We start from the raw sequence: 23,916 nt of genomic DNA, 5'->3' as shown, positions 1-23,916 counted from the left end.
AGATAGTTAATTAAAATCCACAGAAACTCAACTACTTCGCTCAAATAGTGATTAAATAGCAATTAAGGCTATAATATTCTCAATAATATAATCAAATTATATAGGGGTTTTGACGAAAAAATTTGCATATATTCTTAAATATGGTTGCAATTTGAAATCAAACTGCATTGAAATATATTTTAAATTGGTTGTATTTTTGTCATTTATTTATTTATTTATTTTTGGGAAAACTAGGTGATAAATTGTTTATTAATACATATATTAATGAGCTAGCTATCTAGCTATATTTTAGAAAAAAAATATTTTGCATATTACCAAATTGAAGCCTAAATTAAACTTAAATTAATTTAATTTATAACCCCTAAAAATAAACATTCGTGGCATAATTTAAGTAAATAATTTCCTATTCCAATAAAATATCAAAACAAATTTGCATGTAAATAACGACTAAGGAAAAAATCAAATACATATTAAAATACTGTCTAAGAAATACGAATATTCGTATACACCTGATTAATTAAGCAAAACCGGGGCAAGCATTAATAACGTATTGCAACGCAGCCCTTCACTGTATTCCCCAGCCCTCCTCGAATAACCTAATCAACTAGTTGCTTAAACGGTGTACATATTAAACCCGTTGATTACCACAACAATATGGAGATTTAACTGGGCTAAACTGAAAGCCTCGTTTAATCTTTCATGTGGTTCAATTTCTGGGAGCCTCTTTGGGGTAATCTCGTCATTCTTGACCAACCCTTGCCTTAGGCTTTGACCTCCACAAAACTATGGCATAGTTTTGAACGAAACCCAGTGAAAAAAAAATACTGAAATGAAATTGGCTCTTTCATAAAAGGGTCAAATGACGCAAAAATCTCCAAATTTCATTGGCGGGTGGCAGATTTTATTTTTTTTATTTTTTATTTACTTCTTATTTCCAAGGATCGAAATTAACTCCTCTCCCAGGCGCTTTTCGCGATAGAGTTTTTGCTGCAACCCTTCTTCCAGAAATGTAGGACATAAGAAATCGTATATAAGAGACCCCTCCATCCAAAGTGAAATCATTACCGAGCTCAGCCGATCATATCTAAACACAAACAGCTACAGCTAACAACACAACCCATAGTCACCATGTTGAAGGTATAATATTTTGGATGTTAAATCAATCGGTCCATCAATTTTTGGATATTGGTGATACAGTCCCGAAGTAGCCAAGAACATCGTACGATATTAATTCTGTTTCTCCAATTTTTTTCCATCCTAGTTCGTCGTTCTCGCCGCTTTGGCCGTTGTTGCCCGTGGAGGAGTTGTCGCCGGTCCAGCTTACGGATACGCCGCTGCCCCAGCTTTGGGATACGCCGGATATGCCGCCGCCCCCGCCGTCGTCAAGACCGCCGCCTACGCCCCAGCCTCCGTTGCCTACAAGACCCTTCACTCCGCCCCAGCCGTCGCTACCTACGCTCACGCCCCAGCTGTTGCCGCCTACGCCCAACCTGCTCTCAGTTACGGATATGGTGCCCCAGCTTTGGGTCTCGCCAAGGTTGCCGCCGCTCCAGTTCTAACCAAGGTTGCTGCCCCAGTTGTTGCCAAGGCCGTCGTTGCCGTACGTATTCATTTCTGTTAAATTTTAGGCTCTAGGTCTATCTCTTGCCTTAAGGTCCTTGGGTACTGACCAAGAGAGACTTAAGACAAGAATGTTCGGTCAATTTTTGACACGGAACTAATTCGAATTGCCTTCTCGTTTACAGGAAGCTCCTCAACCATACGACTTTGGATACCAACTCCAAACTGAAGATGGTGGATCCATCAACCGTCAAGAAACCAGCGATGCTGCCAACCAAAAGGTACATAGAGAATAGTCCCTTCGAGTCTCCCCCAAACGGGAAATGCGTGTCTGTACTTAAACCTAACTTCTTTACCGACAGACCGGATCTTACGGATATACCAGCCCCGATGGTATCTACCGTCAAGTTAACTACGTTGCCGATGCCAACGGATTCCACGCCACCATCAAGACCAACGAACCCGGAACCGCCCCTCAACCAGCTGCCGCTACCCAAGTACGATATTTCAGTTGTTCTCCCCAAGTACTTTGTACTTAATATTGGTGTCTTTTATCAGATCCTCGCTGAAGAGCCCCCGTACAAGGTCCTCCCAGCTGCCGCCCCAGTAGTCAAGGCCGTCCACGCTGCCCCACTCGTCGCCAAGGCCGCCATTGCCACTCCAGTCTACGCTAAGGCCGCCGTTGCTGCCCCAGTCTACGCCCACGCTGCTCCAGCTTATGGATACGCTGCCGCCCCAGCTTTGGGATACGCCGGATACGCCGCCGCCCCAGCCGTCGTCAAGACCGCCGCCTACGCCCCAGCCTCCGTTGCCTACAAGACCCTTCACTCTGCCCCAGCTGTCGCGACCTACGCTCACGCCCCAGCTCTCGGCGCCTACGCCCCAGCTGCCTACGGATATGCTGGTCCATCCGCTGCCTACAAGACCGCCGTTGTCCAACCTGGCGCCACTTCCGTCGTCTCCAAGACCTACTATTAAGTGAGATCGTCCAAGAATATTCATACTCGAATGTGCCACGCTCATTTCTGAACTATTTCTTTTCCTTTCAAAGTCCCTACGCTCTTGTAGTCTATAGTCTCTCTCGATCTGGTTTGAAACTCTTACTATTATCTACTTTTGTTTCTATCAAGTCGTTTTCTCGCCTCAAATTTCTCGAATCTAATCTTTCACGCCTTTCAATTTCTTCCAATTCCCTATGGCGAAACTTTCGCTTCTTGACCTTTCCGTGACCTTTTCTCGTTCACGCGCTATCAACTGTCCGTTATCACTCTTTACTAAAAATCCTTAATGCAGGGTTTAAGCTCCTATCTTAATTTATTAAAATAAAAAAATGAAACGCAGAATAAAAGCTGTTGAAATATTGTGGAAATTGTAAAACGAAATCTTATCTCTCTCACGGAGAAGATGGTTTATTTGTTTGTTTGTTGTATAAATAAATGTTTTTGCGATAAAGCTTTATATCTTTGTTTCTCATCTTAGCAATTAAGCTGACAACATAATGTTAATTAAAAACACAGAGTTTTGCTAATTAATTAAAACAATTTTCCAAGTTAGAAAAGTAGCGCCTAATTTTGAGAAGAGAATTTAGTTACTAAGCCTATTTTTAATATTTAAAATGTATTAGTGTCGTCTGCTACCATTTGTTAAAAAAAACTTAAAATAAAATTAAAAACAGTTACATATAATTTAAGACAAAATTAGAGAATATTTATTAATAGATTAGATTAGATTAGGCTTAGCAAAAATTAAAATTTTGATTCGATAAAATGACTTTCATAATTTATGGGAGTTAACACTTAAGGGTAACTAATCTATTAACAATTAACCCGCAATTAAAAATTGCAAAACTGAAATTATCCACACTTACGTCAACATTATTCAAATTAACCTATAATCCCTAATGTTTGGGCCTGAAGCCATGGACCAAAGTTATATATTTCGTAATTTATTTTTTAAGATGTATATAGATGTTTTTCTTTTATGTATTACGAAACATAACGTTAAAAATTAATTGCTCTAGTTATAAGTTGCGTAGCAACCAGCAGCGGGGTCGTTACTAATAACAATTTATAAGAACCTATTTTATTTTTCTTCAACACGTGGGGGATTTTTAATAAAAGTCAGAAAATTTTAACCCACTAACTCGAGTCTGGTGAAGTTTGATCTAGATAAAATATAAGACCAGAATTTATTTTACTAAGATACGGGCGAGGCCGATTTTAAACAAATCATTTAAAAGATAGACAAACTAAAATACTCCCCGTTGTTGCTGAGATTAACTGCCATCCGTGGAATTAAAAAAAAAAAACCAGTTTCACTTTCATTTCTACGACTTGATTGACCACTATAGGGCAGCAGAGTGTCTTAAAAACGAGCCCGGCAGACCATACATAAACTTATTACTTAAGTTCCCGGTAAGTAAGCGTTGCCCAAGATGTTTTAAACACTGTTGAATTTAAATATACAGGGTGTTTCTTATAAGTCTGCCATAAATAAATAATAAAGAGATCATCCCTAAATAACAAAACATACAAGCTACTTTCTGAAATACATTCCAGATGTTCATTATTTTCGAATAAACACGAAACCAAAAATTCTAGCGTGTTCCTGTCGTTTAAGAAACCGTGATTAAATATTTCAACATCCCAAGACAGGAAGTTCGGAATGAATGAATGAATATGAAACAGATTTACATCTCCTCCCATTGTTAAGCAGACACAGTGAAAGTGAACAAAATGGCAAGTAACGTTAAATAGAGCGTTAAGACTGAACAAACTTAAAGTTCTTTCACAAAACCATTTGATCATGACCTAGATTTCAATTGGTTTTATCTTTTTTTTTACTTAAAGACTATTTAATTCCATCGTGTTCCAGTTGACTTTCAAGTTGAAAGAAAATTGTCTAAAATCTATTCCGGCTTGATAATGTACTGCTTTTATTTTCTAAATTTAATCAGGGATGAGCGCAAAAGGAGTTTTATTGAGGGGTGAACTTGTATTCTACACCACGAGCCTAGACTCCTAAAACAGAAGGAGAAAGGGGGTGAAGGTGGGGGTTAAATTGATTCGTCTTGAGCGTGGATTACTGTTTGTATATTGACCCACTATTTTGCGCCCTCTCTCCAAAATAGAATGTACACTTCTATTCCTTATCAAGATTCTCACGAGAGGGCAGGTAGTTCGCGATTTTTTCACACGTGATATGCGATAACCACGTTCTCCCTTTCTCCCGTTTTGGGTGGGAGTTAGGATTTAGGGAACTTGTTAGCATGGAATTCCGCTCCCTTTCTACACCTCCCTGATTTAATATTGAATTTTTATCCTGTTAGTGCAGACGCCACCGCTTACTAATTATGGAATAAATATTTCGACTTTCCTTGAACTCCCATAGTGGCCCTTTGTGATAAATTAGATTATAGTACCTTACCACACTTGAAAGTAAGACTGACGCAGAGAGAAGACCATCTTTAGGTCATGTATTTTCAAGTAATGCGTACATAACAGGCCTAAGAGACTACATCCTTACATACTTAACTAAAGGAAGTTTAACTTCCGAAAATATTTGTTATTTGGAATCTGATGTACCCCCTGACAGACGGTTGGTGCAGTCTGTAATTGTATGTCCATATCTAGAATTATTCGGTTATAATTAGATCAAGAAGTGCTCCTCTATATTTTGCAATTTTATTTTTCTAAAAAATGCGTTGAAATCATTTTTTTTTAAACTTCTAATCTCAGTAAAAATAATTTAATTCAGACGAAATGTAGGAGCGTCAGTAAGGACCTAATGAAATATAATTAATTTAAATCTGTCAATATTACAAAAGAAAAATAAAAAATAATCACAAATTATCATAACCAATTTCTAATCTATCAATTTATGTCAAAAATGAGAACGTTGGTATAAATATTTCCCATAAACGGTTTCATTTTCTAGTTTCGACGTTTCCGCGTAGTCACAAATAAAAAATAAGCTAATACTATTGCCAAGTCAAAAAAAAGAACAAATACTAGAGCGCCCATTTGTTAAAAATGGGAGTTACTGGATTACAAGAAGAGAAGTGCATTTTCAAAAATTATTTTCCACTTTCTGTCTCTACAGTCTCTCTCACCCTTTTGGTTTTATCTCCTACACACGCTTCTATACGACGCAGGAGGTCTGGTAGAATCTATAACTAAAACCACAGCCACCACCACGCATTGTTTAAGAGCAGGGCGCCATTATTTCACGCTCCCAATGAACGGTCAGAAGTGGGCGAAAGAGAGTAATAATCGGAAACCGTCGCTCTATTATATGTCAGATGGTGTTTCCTGAATTACTTTACATATATAACCGATATATACAGCGTGTCTATTTTGCTCACCATGTAAAATTGAGGGTAAAAATAATAAATAAATTCGCGTTTCGACCACGCGATGGTGAATGGTAGGGGGTGGTCACTTAAGGTTCTATTTCAAAAATTATACTACAAAAGAAAACCTGATGATTTTAATCAAGGCAGCTAGGCTCTGGGACACTTTGCCTGCTGTAATGTTGGAATTTTTAATAAAATTCGTTGCTAACTTTAATTTAAAATTTTGAAACTGGCTGCCTTAGCGCATTGGAGAGAGAGTAGTAAATATTGTACGTACAGGAATTAGCCTCTTTGAAATTACTAAAATTTAATTAATTAATCTTCTAAATTTAGCATTTTTTAAAATTTAAAATTTAATATTTTAAAAAATAAATTATTTTCACTACATTTTACTTCCCCTTTGATCTAAAATTCTCATTTCAATCTAAATAACTGACCCCCCACCCAATACCTCAAGCATTCAACGGGCTGTGACCAAAGAACATTCAATTACCGAATTAGTGTTACTGCATGCGTTTTTACGATTATACCAGCCTTACCAGGGGGCGTTTCCGATTTTCTTATGACGTAATACATCCAAACGTTATATATATAAATATAATTTTTTATAATTCGTAATTTCGTATAATTTTGTTACCTCTGTTTCCGGCATTCAAAACATCAAATTGATAGAAAAATGTTTAAAAGGAAAGGGGGGATGCAATAAAGACAAACCAATCCATCCAGAATACAGCCTAAGATTATTTTTTTTTAACAAAATATAAACGTGCTTTTATAAAAGATAAAGTAGAAAAGTAGAACTTAGAACTTTCACATTTTCTTATTTTTAATTCAATTTTTTTTTATTTTATTATTTTTTTTTGGAAAAAGAGGGAAAACACCTTCTTACATTCAAGTTACGTCGTTTAATATGAAAAGTTATTTTGGGTTTTAATCTGAATAAACCTTATACTTTGGTTGAAGATTATTATAAAAAAATACCGAATTATAAAAAAATTGTTTGGTATTTGGTTAATTAGGGCTACTGTGGTCTGTCACTAATAACAAAGACCTTAAATGTGATGTGGCTTTTAATAACAAACCGGACCAAATTTGTTGGATTGATAGAGTCTTTGTTCTTCAAACACCCTAACTGTATCACAATATTTACAGTACTACAAATTTGGTATTTCTAAATTTGATTTCCTCTAGAAATTTCAATTTTATTATCTGAAATAAATTGATTCGGTCTACCAATAAATATTAAGGAACTGGATACGTCTTTGGTATCAATAAATAAATAAATAAATAAATAAAAATGGAATACGATATCAAACAAGCAAGTACGCAAACGACATTAATTAATTACCACTGATAAAATTTAACTAACATCAATAAGTATTAATATTTTAAAAACCCAATTCGAATACGCTTTATCTTTGAGTAATTCCGGCTTACACATGATAAACAACCATAACGCTGGCAATATCATCTTGAAGTAAATTGTAATCTACCTCATAGCGGAAGCGAAATCACGATGAGCTTATATAGACTGGTACTTTCTTTACAATTATTTTGGTATAATTTAGAAAGATAATACAAGTATAAGAGGCCCTCATAGTCACTCCTTAAATAAAAAAAAAATCGGGAGCAATATTTATAGCATATAAAGATAGGCAGGGCATCATCAAAAACCTTAACTGCAACCGCAACTAAATAACACGAGTGTAAATAAAAACTATACATGCGCTACATCACGAATGGGATTGAATAACGAACGAAATTACAAAATTCCAAACAAGTTTGTATATAAAATCAGAAGTGTATAATACTTCTCTTCGAGAGAAGTGTACCAGCACTTAACACGGTGCGATGCCCATCTGAAGTTTGGTGAGTGTGAGTGCAAACAAAAAGTGCTCCTTCGCCCTTGGAAGAAATATGCTACATAACTAAAGTATTAAGAGGATACAGAGTGTCACACTTCTTCTATTATTCCCTTCTGCTGTTACTAAGTTTATCAGTAGATAAAAAGGTATGCCTTAACTACAGTGGATCTTTTTTAACTAAAGAAAGAGCTTCACCAACAAAAAAAAAACTGGTTTATCTAACTTTCCTTGTCAAAAGGAATTTAGTTAGTCTACCATAGTCTCAAGGGTAGCTAACCTTTCATTCTGTAATGATGATAAAATGACTAGTTTTTCTTTAAAAAAAAATCGTGGGTCAAACTTACTATATAAAAAATTTCTATTCATTCGAATGAATAAAGAGATAACCAAATTATTTAAATGTAATTTTTAACACGTCTATTAATTAACATAATAGTAGCAAAATGACCCTGCGTTTGACCGTAGGACCATTTCTCATCCGACCAATTTAAAAATGGTCCAAAAATTGAACCCGAAAGGCTTAAAACTAATTTGTTTGATGACGTCTATAAAGAGAAACTGAAACTAATATACAGACTTTCACTATCCCTTTAAAACATCATAATTATCCTCCATTATAAATTTGTTCCCTCATACATGATACATCCGGCCTATATACTAAATAAAAAAAAGTTATTTTCGCTTTCTGCGATGCCTAGGTAAGAAGTCTGTCGGTATATACGTCAGTTTTGAAATTTTTGAAAAAAAAAATCATTAACATTATTATTCTACACAACCTCGAGCGGTATTTTGTAGAGAGTAGCTATAGGCCTACATAATCATTTATTACTAGGCTACGTGTCGCTAGAAATCGAAGAACGATTTACAAGAGGATTTTGCAAGCTGACATGTACTATAAGCTCGTAACTTACGTTTGTACCTAATTAGCATATTCAATGAACAAATTTCATAAAAGTAAAGTATGGGAACAAAATTACGAGTAGTAACTAGAAATGAGGTCTCTTTAGTATATAATTATAATATTAAATGGAAAAAGACTCGTAATAAAGGCGCTCGCTCAGTTGGAGGACATAGATTCCCCAGTATTTAGCACCTATTAAGTCGTTCTTGAACTGTTTTCAAAAGATCCCGTTTCAATTTTTTTACGATTTCAAACTTCAAAGTTATTGCAACATTTAAATTTTTCTTTTTCTATAAGAGTGGGTCCTTGAACTACAGTAGGGGGTATTCTTATTTTTTTTTTAAAATAATTATTTTTAATTTAGTAATACATAATTTTACTGGAAGGTAAAATTATAAATTTTAATAAACCTAATTAGTTTTTAGCTGACTTTCAATTTCATAATATTTGAAATTTGATTAAATGTTGCGCCATATTGAACTATTGGGTCAAAATGTCCAATCTATTAACCTAAGGTTTGTTTCTGGAAAAACATGCCAAAAACAAAAATAAAGTATAATGTTTTGTGTCATCATGACCTTGAGGCATATGTTAAAGGTCGTTCAAACAACTCCGGGTCCCTTCCGTCACCGTATGCAAAAACGTGTTAATTTTTTATTCAGAACAAAATTGATTTCCGATTGAACCCCCGGGCCAGGGCAGAGCAAATGAAATGGAAAGTGGGTGCGAGAGATAGATATTATGCAGATAAGCGACATAAAGCCAGTTTAAAGAAATATTACAAGTTTTTTTTATCGACAAAACACGACTTAAAGTTACGCTATGGCCAGAAGAACAAATAACTTGCCAAAACTTGAAATTACGATAGAAAGTGGAGCGAAATTTTGGGTATAAAAATGCCAGTAATTTTGGAGAAAGTCATCAGTTCTTTCTCGAATAACTCAAGGATTACTACCATGATCGCTAAGGTACAGTAGTAATTCAATCATTGATTGGGTTTCAATGATTACAATTTTTGCCTTATTGTTTACATTTAGGTTGCCCTCATCGCCGCCCTCGTGGCCGTCGCCAATGCCGGAGTCTTGAACGCCGGATACGGCTACGCCGCCGCCCCAGCCCTCGCTTACGGAGGACTCGGTGTCCGCGCCGCTGTCCCCGCTTACGGTGGTCTCGGATATGGTGGTCTCGGCTACGCTGCCGCCAGCCCAGTCTACGCCAAGGCTGCCATCGCCGCCCCAGTTGTCGCCAAGGCCATCGTTGTAAGTACCCCCCTTTGAAATCTGAGCCGAGAGCAACGACTCTAACCTATCCTTGACAGGCTGCTCCTCAACCATACGAATTCGGATACTCCCACCACACCGACGATGGTGCCGCTTCCAGCCGTCAAGAATCTAGCGATGCCGGAAACGCCAAGCACGGATCTTACTCCATCCAAAACCCAGATGGTACCTACAGACACGTTGAATACGTCGCTGATGCCGCTGGATTCCGCGCCGTCGTCAAGACCAACGAACACGGAACCGCCCCACAAAACCCAGCTGCCACCCAAGTACGACCCGACCCCATAAGCTCTAAACAACCTCCAAGAAGAGTATCATCCTAACTGTTGTCTATGTTTCATTACAGATCCTCGCTGAAGAGCCCCCGTACAAGGTCCTCCCAGCCCCAGCCCCAATCGTCAAGGCCGTCCACGCCGCCCCAGTCATCGCTAAGGCCGGTCTCGGATACGCTGGACTCGGATACGCCGCTGCCTCCCCCGCTTACGGTCTCGGTCTCCGCGCCGGATATGGATACGGTGCCGCTGGACTCGTCCACGGTTAAGCATCCATCCCTCACCTTAACCTCTCTCTATCCATCTTTGTAAATTATTGAACTTTCTATCCGCGAAACTTCTCTCCTTCATTTTTCCTCTAAATGGCTTTTCGGGTTGTTTAAACCAAATTAAGAATGGTAATCTTCGCCAGGAAATTTTGGGAAAACTAATTTAATTTAATTACTTTTGCCTGCGAAGCGGTGTGGTCTTAAGTTACGCTTTTACAGTTGAAGTGAAGGAACCATCGTAAAGGCCGTTACTTGTTAAATTATTTGTTTGTATATTTTGTTGTAAAAAATAAAATATTTGTTAATATCTAAAACAAGTCTGGTGTTCATATAAATATTCCTAAGCCTATTGCTATTTGCAAAAAAAATATATAGGCCTATATATTTAAAAAAATATGAAAAATATTAAAAAAAAATTTGAAAAATATTAAAAAAAATATGAAAAATATTAAAAAAAATATGAAAAATATTAAAAAAAATATGAAAAATATTAAAAAAAATATGAAAAATATTAAAAAAAATATGAAAAATATTTAAAAAAATATGAAAAATATTAAAAAAAATATGAAAAATATTGAAAAAAATATGAAAAATATTAAAAAAATATGAAAAATATTAAAAAAATATGAAAAATATTAAAAAAAATATGAAAAATATTAAAAAAAATATGAAAAATATTAAAAAAAATATGAAAAATATAAAAAAAAATATGAAAAATATTAAAAAAATATGAAAAATATTAAAAAAAATATGAAAAATATTAAAAAAATATGAAAAATATTAAAAAAAAATATGAAAAATATTAAAAAAAATATGAAAAATATTAAAAAAAATATGAAAAATATTAAAAAAAATATGAAAAATATTAAAAAAAAATATGAAAAATATTAAAAAAAATATGAGAAAAATATATTGAAAAAATATTTAAAAAAAAATTCCAAAAATCATGATTTTTCTAAAATTTTCCCTTAAAAATCAAAACGTATCAATATTATATCTCACGTTTTTACTTGAAATAATTCAACGGTTTCGATTGAATATAACGATTAACATTTCACTCTCTAAAGGTGCTTAATTAGGTTAATAATCATAAAACTAAAAATAATATGGGAAAAAAGAATCTAAGCAATGATCGCTCTACATTCTATTACGAAAATAGTGCAAAATAAAATATATTTAAGAGAAAAAAATCCTTAAAGTAGCTCATTTTCCATTAATTCTCGATTAAGAGAAAAATTTTGGTTTCCTTTTTATCTCGTGATCAGTTAAATAATTACTAATCATTCGCGAACACCGCGCTCGAAACGAATTGGTAGGCACCCCCTTAGAAATCGTCACACACTAATCCCAAGGCGGTACACCGGAAAACGAGAAAGAATGATTTATAGATATCGGTTAATTGAAAATATGAAAGATGAAGAAAAAAAAACACACACACACCAAAAATTAATAATTAAGAAACGTTATGTTTACAAGACCCTATATATTAAATAAACCCCCGCATCGCTTCAAACTTCACCCATGAAGTTACTTACTTCACAGAAATGACATAAGGAAAGAAAAAAATATGTATATATATTTAGATATAGATTGTAATTTCGTTTCAATATATGAATGCAGTTAAGAAAGATCAAATATTGATTCAAAGAGGTTGAAATATTTTGCCTGATTAGCTTGGAATTTTTTTTTACTTCTTTCATTATTTAAGACTGTCTAACTCTAGAATAACTGAGGTTCGAATCATTTAAGCCTAATTCGTTAATGCCTTTGTCAATTCTTAAGCCTAATTCGTAGAAGCCTTTGTCAATTTTTAAGCCTAATACGTGAAGACCTTTGTCAATTTTTAAGCCTAATACGCGAGGGGTCGGTCATTCATGAAATCCCGTACGCTACCCGTGAAATCCAATTTAAAAAATCCGAAATCAATGCTGATTTCGAAATCAAACAAAAAATCCGAAATCAGCAACGAAATCACAAAATCAGTAAAGAAATCATAAAATCAGTAAAAATAATCACAAAATCAACAAAGAAATCACGAAATCAGAAGCGAAATCACGAAATCAGAAGCGAAATCACGAAATCAGAAGCGAAATCACAAAATCAGAAGCAAAATCAGTAAATAAATCATGAAATCCATTACAAAATTCACGAAATCCAAAATCAAAAGAAATCACAAAATCCGACGAAATTACGGGGAAAAATCTCAAAATCCGAGGAAATCACGCGAAAAACCTCAAAATCCAACGAAATCAAGGGAGATATCGCAAAATCAGTCGAAATCACGGTAAAAATAGCAAAATCCAACGGAATCACGGAAAAAACTCAAAATTCGATGAAATCCATTGGATTTTATCGAATACTGAAATCAAACAAAATCCGACGAAATCAAACGAAATCCGATGAAATCAAATGAAATCCGATGAAATCCGACTAAATCAAATTGGATTTCGAAATCCCGTACACTTTTTCCTAAACGTCCGACCCCTCGCTAATACGTGAAGACCTTTGTCAATTTTTAAGCCTAATACAGGAAAACCTTTAAAGAAATTAAGCCTAATTCAAAGCAATATTGAAGCCTTAATTTTAAAATTTTATAAGCCTAACTCTTCAATACAATTTAACAAATGTTTTAAATACTTGACTACACAAGCTGATTAGGGTACTGTAATCTCTAAATGACACGCAATAAAATAATATAAATTAAGTTCTAACTCAGGTACTCAGGTAGGGGTCCAATACCAAGAATTCGAAATTTCTCAACACAGGCGCTAATCGAATCATTTATAAAGATACATCTATAACGGAATATCACCAACAACTTGTAGATCTCGCTTGAGCCGGCACACTAAGTGTAATTTAACCGAAACTTTCCTTAAAGAAAGGAAAAGCTCAGAATCCGGATTAGATTCTGCTGGTTTTTTTTTTTTTTTTTAATATATTACTATTATTTTTAATCTTTTTGAGGCCATAGTCTATTGCTCGAGTTATCAGATTTCAGTAACGAAATTCACAGGGCGTCAATAATTCACAGGAGACTATTTTTAAAATATATCAAAACCTTCCCAAAGTATCGAATGATTTTATAAAGATATTATTTCAACACTTTAAAATAAAATCTTTTAAAATTTTTAAACCAAAAATAAAAAAAATTATTTCGCAATCAATAAAAATAATAATTTGGGAGGGGCTGATTCGATTCAGCTATTAAATATTTCTTAAGAAATTTAAAGAGGGAGAGAGAGAAAATAAAATCACCACCTAGTGGTGACCCAGAGAACTAAAGATGGAATGAATTCAAACTTGCGTTAGTTCCCCTATACTAGAAAAATAAATTCAAATGGTTCAAAGCTTAAAGATTTTTGTGATTAAATTTTAAATTAATCATCATCAATATAATATATTATATTATTTGGAAGAAAAGGTACCCTATCTAATCTTGTTCTAGATTGTTGCCGGCGTTTCAAGAGATAATGAAATGGAACCATGTTAAAAATCAGAAGACCGTTTCCAAGTATCGTCTAAGACTAAACATATCTAAGCTCTTTGTTGTCCAAATAAACATTAATGTTTCAAACGCCTTAAAAGCAAGGTGGTCAATCACCAGAGTCTATATTTTACAACCCAATTTTGAAAAAGGGTTCATTTTCATTTCATTATCCCTTTGGTAATTTTTTTTAAATCAAACCCTAAGACATACAACACAAAAAAATGGTCGCACCCCAAAACCAAAACCAGAAAAAGTTAAAAAAAAAAGAAAAGAAAAGTGAATTTGTTTCGGATAAAACTAAAACCAAATGTCATAACAGAGTCCCACCTTCGGTATATTTCGGACTTAGAGGGAAAGTATTTATTTTCTCTCCCAAAACATAATTAATAGTGAAATTTTTGCCAAAAGAAAGTTAAACGTAATACAATAAATCATTTCACGTGTTTATGAACATGTTACAAAAGCAAAAACGTCATTTATAAGTGTCCCTCCACACATTTTACGACAAAAAAATAATACATTTTTTTTTTCTCCCCATTTTAACAACATAGGGTGTTAAGCCTAACGCGATAAAAGTAGATACCTAATCAGAAGCGAATTAGTTATGAAAATTATTAATGATTTTAAAATATTATGATATCTTTAATATTCCCGTTAAATATTGAAATTTAAAGCTAGGTAAGTCGCTGACAAAGACAAGATAGAGGACTACAAAATGGACAAAAAGTTAACCTATAAAAATATCATCTAAAGTACTGGAGACTTGTAACGTTAAAGACAATACTTCTAAATGGACAACCTACCTACTTACCCTAAAACTTAAAACCAATCAGCTCAATTAATTAAGCAGACGACGCGTCTGTTATCAGTGAAATTCACTGTGCAAGAAAATTGAAAATTCGCTCGAAATTTTCAGAGAAATTTTGATAATTTCAAATTAATGCATCAAAATGGAAGTTAATAAACATTTTTATAAATAAATAGTGCCATTATTAAGGGGCATAAAAATGGGCATATAATTTTTGAGACACTGGTTTTTTTCTTCTGAAAGTGTAGCAAGGCCGTTCAGATCAAGCTAAACCACCCCGGGAGATTCTAATTTTTATAATTCTTGCATTGCATAAAAAAGAAAACCAGTCTCGTAGCCTTCAACCTATGAGTTCTTAAATGAAAGTGAAAATTCCTCCGAGGGCGATATACACATAGTCAAAGCCAAGAGATATCCGAAAAAGAAATAAAAAAGAATTATGCAATTAAATTTTTATATAGGGCTGGACCACACCCTATTTGGATCATTCTCATAGGCCCTTAAACCGTCCCAACCTAGCATCCAGCCAAAACCAGCTCGCATTTTTTTTTTATACTTTTCCTTTTAAGAAAGGTAGGACTAAGTGTTTCGTAATACTTCCTATTCCGTTTAAGATTTATCAAATTTTGTACAAAAAAAATATTAAATAAAAATAAATATTTCTAATACAAAATTAACCTATCTTTTATTTAACTTGTAAGTTATTTACTCAGTTTTGGGTGAGAGGAACTTTTAGGGGTAACTTGAGATTTATGGCAGGGTGATAAAAGTTTTTGGTAATTTTGAGATTTGTGGGGCTCAAGGTTAATGGTAATTTTGAGATTTGTGGGGCTCAAGGTTTATGGTAATTTTGAGATTTGTGGGGCTCAAGGTTTATGGTAATTTTGAGATTTGTGGGGCTCAAGGTTTATGGTAATTTTGAGATTTGTGGGGCTCAAGGTTTATGGTAATTTTGAGATTTGTGGGGCTCAAGGTTTATGGTAATTTTGAGATTTGTGGGGCTCAAGGTTTATGGTAATTTTGAGATTTGTGGGGCTCAAGGTTTATGGTAAATTCGAGATTTGTGGAGCTCAAGGTTTATGGTAAATTCGAGATTTGTGGAGCTCAAGGTTTATGGTAAATTCGAGATTTGTGGAGCTCAAGGTTTATGGTAATAAAAATCTGATATTTGTGGAGCTCAAGGTTTATGGTAATAAAAATCTGATATTTGTGGAGCTCAAGGTTTATGGTAATAAAAATCTGATATTTGTGGAGCTCAAGGTTTATGGTAATAAAAATCTGATATTTGTGGAGCTCAAGGTTTATGGTAATAAAAATCTGATATTTGTGGAGCTCAAGGTTTATGGTAATAAAAATCTGATATTTGTGGAGCTCAAGGTTTATGGTAATAAAAATCTGATATTTGTGGAGCTCAAGGTTTATGGTAATAAAAATCTGATATTTGTGGAGCTCAAGGTTTATGGTAATAAAAATCTGATATTTGTGGAGCTCAAGATGTGCTGGTAATTACAGGGTTTATGGAGCTCAAGATGTGCTGGTAATTATATGGTTTATGAATCTCAAGATGTGCTGGTAATTAAATGGTTTGTGAATCTCAAGACGTGCTGGTAATTAAATGGTATATGAAGTTTAATATGCTGGTATTTTTTATTTATATGTTAATTATCATGTCCACTAAGATTTTCAGAACCAAAAGGACTAACTGATCATGCAGTTACTTTCCTTTACTTCTAAAGCACCCAGTCTAAGACATTACACCTCTTTAGCACCCAATAGAATCACCATTTTGGTGACATACCTCAAATTTGAAGCCATATCAGCCAATCATAATTATTTTAATTTCAACTTGGTATTTGGAAGAAATTAAAAAATATATATATCAAAACGTAGAGGTGTACTACTACTACTAATCAATACGTTATCATTTGATCAACACTTTCCCGGGTCCGGTTATGAAAAACACATGTAGGAAGCAAAAATGGCTCTAAGCAACTAATCAATCAATATTTTAAATGAATCTAGATTCTCAAATATTGGAAATGTTTTTCTAAAAAAAATTTCCTTTTCAGAATTTAAAATGATTTAAGATAAAAAATATTTAAAAACCAAATTCCATATAATTTTTGTTAAAATAAATATTTTTAAACCTTTTAAAAACTCAAAATCGAACAAAAGATGAATGATTGACAATTTACGATCGAGAATCGATCGACTACTTCCGCGCTATCGACAAGATTGCTGCACGCTAATCGATAAAGAATTTTCCCCTCCTTGACATAAACTTGATCCGAAAGTGGCAATTTTGCTCGATTAAAATCATTTCAAAGATTCTTGAAAACCTGTTTGAGCTCCAATTTCGTTTACAGTTTTAAAACTAATAAAGATGAAGGCGGGGAAATGGGATAAACAGTTTCTATCACGAGGGAAAAACACGCGATACTATCTTAAAGTCGTGTTGGTTTCATAAACATGACATAATCCTTAGACAATAAATAATTTTGAAAATTTCATAATTCCCCCCATTAATATTACGTTATTTATTAATTATAAGCCAATTTTAATTAGGACAACGATTTATAATAAAGACTAGCAAAATGTCATAACCCGCAACTTAAACAAAACTGAAAAAAAAAATTCATTGAAAATTGTAAATAAAACCAAACTAAATTTGGCTTATAGTTAAAGGCCGACTTCCATCGAAAAGGGTTCTAGCGAACTGAAAACCGAGCATCGAGACTAACAATGGAGGGACCGTGCCAATTTTCAAAGCCCCGCTGGGCCAAAAGTTCAAAGGGTTCTCGTTAACTGAAAGCCGTGCAATGTGGTTCTAGCGAACTGAAGATGAACAATAGAAATCCTTTTAAATTTATTTCCTCTCGAATTTTTGCTTTCCCCTGAAGGAAATTCTCTATTGTGTATCTTCAGTTCACTAGAACCACATTGCGCGGCTTTCAGTTAACTAGAACCCTTCCAACTTTTGCCCCAGCGGGGATTCGAAAATCTGCACGGTCGCTCCATTGTTAGTCTCGATGCTCGGTTTTCAGTTCGCTAGAACTCTTTTCGATGGAAGTCGGCCTTTAAACCTATATAAAATAATCGATAATTTTCAAACACGATATTAACTTTTGATAACTTTTTTTAAAATCGCCGACACTTGGTGGTTCAAAAATTACGTCATGTCCATAAATGACCAAGCCCTATGCCACACCAACATCCACACCCTATTCAAGAAGTAAATCCAGTTTAGCGAACAAAAATCAATTTTCAAAACGCTTAATACCAAATACAAACCGTAACTTAAATCTCTTATTACATATTAATCAGGTTCTTTTGCGTAAGCTAAGCTTAATAATATAATGAAGGAATCATAAATGAAGTAATACTTAAAATTTAAACCCGTTCATTTTTAGGGTGTTGCCTGTTTAGTGTTACAAGAGGTCGGTGTGTGACCGCCAAAATACGTAATAAACCCTGAAGGGACACGCAAGCACGCACGTTCGAACTAAAAGTGAAAGTTAAGGGGATTAACCAACATACGTTTGTTTGCCGGAAGGGGTACTGGCCGTAGAAGTGGGCCCACCTGATAACGGGTTTAGCATTCAACAGTCCACTAAGAGACTATAGTGTCTTCCCCCCACAAAAATTAACGGGTAATATAGTCACAACCACCTCAAAAAGTGGGTGCGAGACGTATATGCAGATAAGGTACGACAAAAAAAAGCCAGTTTTCTTAATGTAAAGCTACCAGAACAAATAATTTTCAAAACTTGAAATTGAGAGGGAAAGTGGAGCGAAATTTGGGTATAAAAATGCAGGTAATTTTTGAGAAAGTCATCAGTTCTTTCTCGAATAACTCAAGGATTACTACCATGATCGCTAAGGTATAGTAACTCAATCATGAGTAGCGATACATGGATTGGGTTTCACTCACTACAATTTTTGTTTACATTTAGGTTGCCCTCATCGCCGCCCTCGTGGCCGTTGCCCATGCCGGAGTCTTGAACGCCGGATACGGCTACGCCGCCGCCCCAGCCCTCGCTTACGGAGGACTCGGTGTCCGCGCCGCTGTCCCCGCTTACGGTGGTCTCGGATATGGTGGTCTCGGCTACGCCGCCGCCAGCCCAGTCTACGCCAAGGCTGCCATCGCCGCCCCAGTTGTCGCCAAGGCCATCGTTGTAAGTACCCCCCCTGGCCCACTCTGGCATTTGAGCCCAGAACAACAACTCTAATCTATCCCCTTAACAGGAGGCTCCTCAACCATACGAATTCGGATACTCCCACCACACCGATGATGGTGCCGCTTCCAGCCGTCAAGAATCTAGCGATGCCAACAACGCCAAGCACGGATCTTACTCCATCCAAAACCCAGATGGTACCTACAGACACGTCGAATACGTCGCTGATGCCGCTGGATTCCGCGCCACCATCAAGACCAACGAACACGGAACCGCCCCTCAACCCGCTGCCGCTACCCAAGTAAGACCCCCACTGACACCACCACACAGCCACTTCCAAGTACTTGCGCTAACAATTCTCGTAACTTTCCATTACAGATCCTCGCTGAAGAGCCCCCATACAAGGTCCTCCCAGCCCCAGCCCCAATCGTCAAGGCCGTCCACGCCGCCCCAGTCATCGCTAAGGCCGGTCTCGGATACGCCGGACTCGGATACGCTGCCGCTACCCCAGTCATCGCTAAGGCCGGTCTCGGTTATGGTGGACTCGGATACGCCGCTGCCGCCCCCGCTTACGGTCTCGGTCTCCGCGCCGGATACGGATACGGAGCCGCTGGACTCGTCCACGGTTAAGCTTCCATCCCTCACCTTAACCTAAACCCCATCTGTAAAATCTCTTCGTTCGTCTATGCCCATCTTTCTGCACAAAATCCTATTTTCCTTCTTTGTAAATTATTGAACTTTTCTATTCGCGTTTCTAATTCTTCATTTTTCGACCACTGTCCACCCTAAGTCTTTTCCTCTAAATGGCTTTCCCGGGATGTTATAAACCAGGATGTTAATCTTCGCCAGGAACTTTCGGAAACAAAAACTAATTTATTTTAATTATTTTTGCCTGCGGAGCGGGATGGTCTTAAGTTATGCTTTTACATTTGTCGTGAAGGAACCAAAAAAAGCCTCCTCTTCTTAAATTATTTGTCGCGTTTTGACTTGTATATTTTGTTGTAAAAAAATAAAATATTATTTGTTAATATCAAAATAATACCTCGTTTTCTATATCAATACATAGGCTTACATATATCAGAGCTAGAAACTTAAAATATTTAAAAATAATAATAATAAATAAATAAATAAAAAGGGTTTAGAAATTTAAACCCTAAGAAAAAATGTCTTGAGTTTGTGAAGGACATGATTGTCCTAAGTCAACCATGATTTAACAGCAGCAAATACTTGGGAATAAATCAACATGAGCTCCAGATAAGTAGGCATGAAACAACTAAATTTTAGACACATAGTCCTTAAGCTTTAGGCCAAAATTTAGATCAATTTGATGACGTCAGAACTGTGGCATTTTAAACATTAAGGGGAAGACGTTGAGGCTGTGTTAAATAAAGTTGTTCTTTGACCTACGATTTCTAATATGCGTTCCTACTTCAACCTGAGGTCAACATAGTTAAGTTTTAAAACATAGTTAAGTTTTAAAACAATTTCTTCTGGCATTAGGACGTTGGAACTATGGCGACTAACACTGTTAAGATGGTTACTTATCAAATGACACCAAATACTTAGGAATACGTGAAGTTAGAATATAAACGAAATTTAGTATGTGAGAACATTGCAATTAAAACGCCAAGGGGGAATGAAATAGATAAAACTGTTCTATGTTAAAGATGAACAAGTACTTGGATCTAAATCCTCTTACCAACAGTAACAAGTACTCGGATCTAAGTTCTCTGACCAACAGTAACATATACTTTGACCCAAATTCTCGGACTAACTGTAACAAGTACTCTGTCCTAAATTCTCTGTCCAACAACAAGAAGTACTGTCCTAAATTCTCTGTCCAACAGTAAGAAGTGCTCGGTCCTAAATCCTCTGACCAACAGTAAGAAGTGCTCGGTCCTAAATCCTCTGACCAACAGTAAGAAGTGCTCGGTCCTAAATCCTCTGACCAACAGTAAGAAGTACTCTGTCCAAAATCCTCTGACCAACAGTAAGAAGTACTCTGTCCTAAATTCTCTGTCCAACAGTAAGAAGTACTCGGTCCTAAATCCTCTGACCAACCGTAAGAAGTACTCGGTCCTAAATCCTCTGACCAACCGTAAGAAGTACTCGGTCCTAAATCCTCTGACCAACCGTAAGAAGTAGTCGGTCCTAAATCCTCTGACCAACCGTAAGAAGTAGTCGGTCCTAAATCCTCTGACCAACAGTAAGAAGTACTCGGTCCTAAATCCTCTGACCAACAGTAACAGTCCTATATCAACTAGTTCTAAAGGCGAAGTTTTGAAATATTTATTTTTAGACCACCGTGACACGTAGGTCAGAATATGAAAAAATCTAGATCTAGGACGTGCAAACTTTGGCAATTTAATTGCTAATTAAAAATTCATTAACAGTAACAAGTAATTGGACCTACATTCATCTGACCTCGAAATAATAAGGTTTTGAAAATATGAATTTTTTGACCCCCGTGACACGGGGTTACGAACAGGCAAACAAGTACTCGACAACGACATAACATTGTCAACTTAAACACCGTGAAAACTGATTTGAGGTCGTGATGTGTAAAAGCGTCCCTCCTGGGTCCATATAAGCATTGAAAATGAATATCCCCTAAGGAAAGGGTGTATTGCCCAAAGAAGTGGGCCACGTCCACGACGGTGCCCTGCCCTAGTAAAATTAATAGATAATATAGTCACAACCACCTTAAAAGTGGGTGCGAATATATGCAGATAAGGTACGACAAAAAAGCCTGTTTTATTTTCGCAACGAGTTACTAAATCTACCAGAGCAAACGGCTTTCAAAACTTGAAATTGAGAGGGAAAGTGGAGCGAAATTTGGGTATAAAAATGCCGGTCAATTTCGAGAAAGTTATCAGTTCTTTCTCGAATAACTCAAGGATTACTACCATGATCGCTAAGGTAGATTAACTAAATCATGAATAGTGATACATGGATTGAGTTTCAATCATTACAATTTGCCTTAATGTTAATATTTAGGTTGCCCTCATCGCCGCCCTCGTGGCCGTCGCCCATGCCGGAGTCTTGAACGCCGGATACGGTTACGCTGCTGCCCCAGCCCTCGCTTACGGAGGACTCGGATACGCCGCTGCCAGCCCAGTCTACGCCAAGGCTGCCATCGCTGCCCCAGTTGTCGCCAAGGCCATCGTTGTAAGTAACCCCTGGCTTACTCCGACATTTGAGCCCAGAACAACAACACTAATCTATCCCCTTAACAGGAGGCTCCTCAACCATACGAATTCGGATACTCCCACCACACCGACGATGGTGCCGCTTCCAGCCGTCAAGAATCTAGCGATGCCAACAACGCCAAGCACGGATCTTACTCCATCCAAAACCCAGATGGTACCTACAGACACGTCGAATACGTCGCTGATGCCGCCGGATTCCGCGCCACCATCAAGACCAACGAACACGGAACCGCCCCTCAACCCGCTGCCGCTACCCAAGTAAGACCCCCACTGACACCACCACACAGCCACTTCCAAGTACTTGCGCTAAAAATTCTTTTGTAACTTTCCATTACAGATCCTCGCTGAAGAGCCTCCATACAAGGTCCTCCCAGCTGCCGCCCCAATCGTCAAGGCCGTCCACGCCGCCCCAGTCATCGCCAAGGCCGGTCTCGGTTACGCCGGACTCGGATACGCCGCTGCCACCCCAGTCATCGCTAAGGCCGGTCTCGGATACGCTGGACTCGGATACGCCGCTGCCGCCCCCGCTTACGGTCTCGGTCTCCGCGCCGGATACGGATACGGAGCCGCTGGACTCGTCCACGGTTAAGCATCCATCCCTCACCTTAACCTCTATACCCATCTCTTAGTCCGTCTCTCTATCCATCTTTGTAAATTATTGAACTTTCTATCCTCGAAACTTCTCTTTAATTTTTCCCCTCTAAAATGGCTTTTCGGGATGTTAAACCAAATGCTCTTAAGTTACGCTTTTTACATTTGAAGAAACCACCGTAAACGTCGCTACTTGTTAAATTATTTGTTTGTATATTTTGTTGTAAAAAATAAAATATTAAGTGTTAATATACCTAAAAGATAATCTCATGTTTTTCCATATTGATATTGATGAACGTTACTGGATAGCATCATAGCTCGAAAGCGAAATGTCAATGTAGGCCTAGACTTAAGTAGTTTAGTAACCTCCTTAAAGATAAGCAAAGGTCAAAATGGGTTACTTCAATACGTAAAGAAAAATAAACAACCCCCTTTAGCCAAGTAATTTTCTTTTGCAAAGAAACAACGCCTTTGGATATATTATATAACACATTAAAAACCGATTATAATGAAGTAAGGGATAACCAAATATTTTGGAGACATATCATTTTCCAATTATCGAAAATTACTTAGGACAAAGATAATTAATACTTTAAATGCGTAGAATATTTGTTGCCGCCCAATTAACACCAATTTTAATTAGAGTTTACCATTGCTTCGAAACGAATTCAGGTTCGTCCACAATAAAAGGTAAAAAAAAAAAAAAACAAAGAAATTAAACCGGAAAATATTTCTTAACAACTTAAGCAAGCCTTTTGAGAAGCCATAGACAAAAAGGCGGGGGATTTTTTTCTTCGCTAAATAATAAAAGAAAAAGACCTAATAATCTTTTCACTTTCAGCTACCTAATCCATCATCAATCAAATTAAGATCTTTTAAGTATACTTTTGAAAATCATTTTTCAAGTATTAATTCTTCAGTACTTTTGGATTATTTTAACTTATTAAAACTGACCTGACTATATACTTCAATTGATCGTGCTTTCAAGGTAGAATGAAGTACTTATTCAAATAGTAAGAATTCCTCATCATAATTAAAAAAAAAATACATTATATGGGGTGAACTTTGACCTCAACATGCGTGCTTTCAAATAAATAAATAAATTGAACGAATTAATTTTTATTTTCTGCATGCATAAATTACAC

At 36.2% G+C, this 23,916-nt stretch overlaps 3 protein-coding genes across 3 annotated transcripts; all 3 read left to right on the top strand.

Moving 5' to 3' along the window:
• Nucleotides 1–899: 899 nt before the first annotated feature.
• On the top strand, nt 900–10,744 carry LOC149677148 (uncharacterized). The gene is made up of 9 exons (XM_089838592.1): nt 900–1,137; nt 1,262–1,600; nt 1,746–1,841; nt 1,923–2,057; nt 2,119–2,517; nt 9,553–9,648; nt 9,718–9,939; nt 9,999–10,229; nt 10,307–10,744. Exons 1-9 carry the CDS (start codon nt 1,129–1,131, stop codon nt 10,499–10,501), a joined length of 1,722 nt encoding a protein of 573 aa, XP_089694718.1. The 5' UTR covers nt 900–1,128; the 3' UTR covers nt 10,502–10,744.
• A 7,861-nt stretch (nt 10,745–18,605) lies between these two features.
• LOC149677147 (uncharacterized) lies at nt 18,606–19,944 on the top strand. The gene is made up of 4 exons (XM_089838591.1): nt 18,606–18,677; nt 18,750–18,971; nt 19,042–19,272; nt 19,350–19,944. Exons 1-4 carry the CDS (start codon nt 18,606–18,608, stop codon nt 19,599–19,601), a joined length of 777 nt encoding a protein of 258 aa, XP_089694717.1. The 3' UTR covers nt 19,602–19,944.
• A 1,856-nt stretch (nt 19,945–21,800) lies between these two features.
• On the top strand, nt 21,801–22,922 carry LOC149677146 (uncharacterized). Its single transcript, XM_089838166.1, has 3 exons — nt 21,801–21,890; nt 21,969–22,139; nt 22,208–22,922. The coding sequence occupies exons 1-3, from the start codon at nt 21,819–21,821 to the stop codon at nt 22,502–22,504; spliced, it is 540 nt and encodes a 179-aa protein (XP_089694292.1). The 5' UTR covers nt 21,801–21,818; the 3' UTR covers nt 22,505–22,922.
• Nucleotides 22,923–23,916: the final 994 nt, after the last annotated feature.

Source organism: Phalangium opilio, unplaced genomic scaffold (genome assembly GCF_054372755.1).
Source record: "Phalangium opilio isolate 3A_F unplaced genomic scaffold, DU_Popi_V2 ptg000045l_1, whole genome shotgun sequence".
NCBI classification, from domain to species: domain Eukaryota; kingdom Metazoa; phylum Arthropoda; class Arachnida; order Opiliones; family Phalangiidae; genus Phalangium; species Phalangium opilio.
The sequence above is the reverse complement of the archived record's forward strand: the minus strand, read 5'-3'. Positions and strand labels throughout refer to the sequence as shown.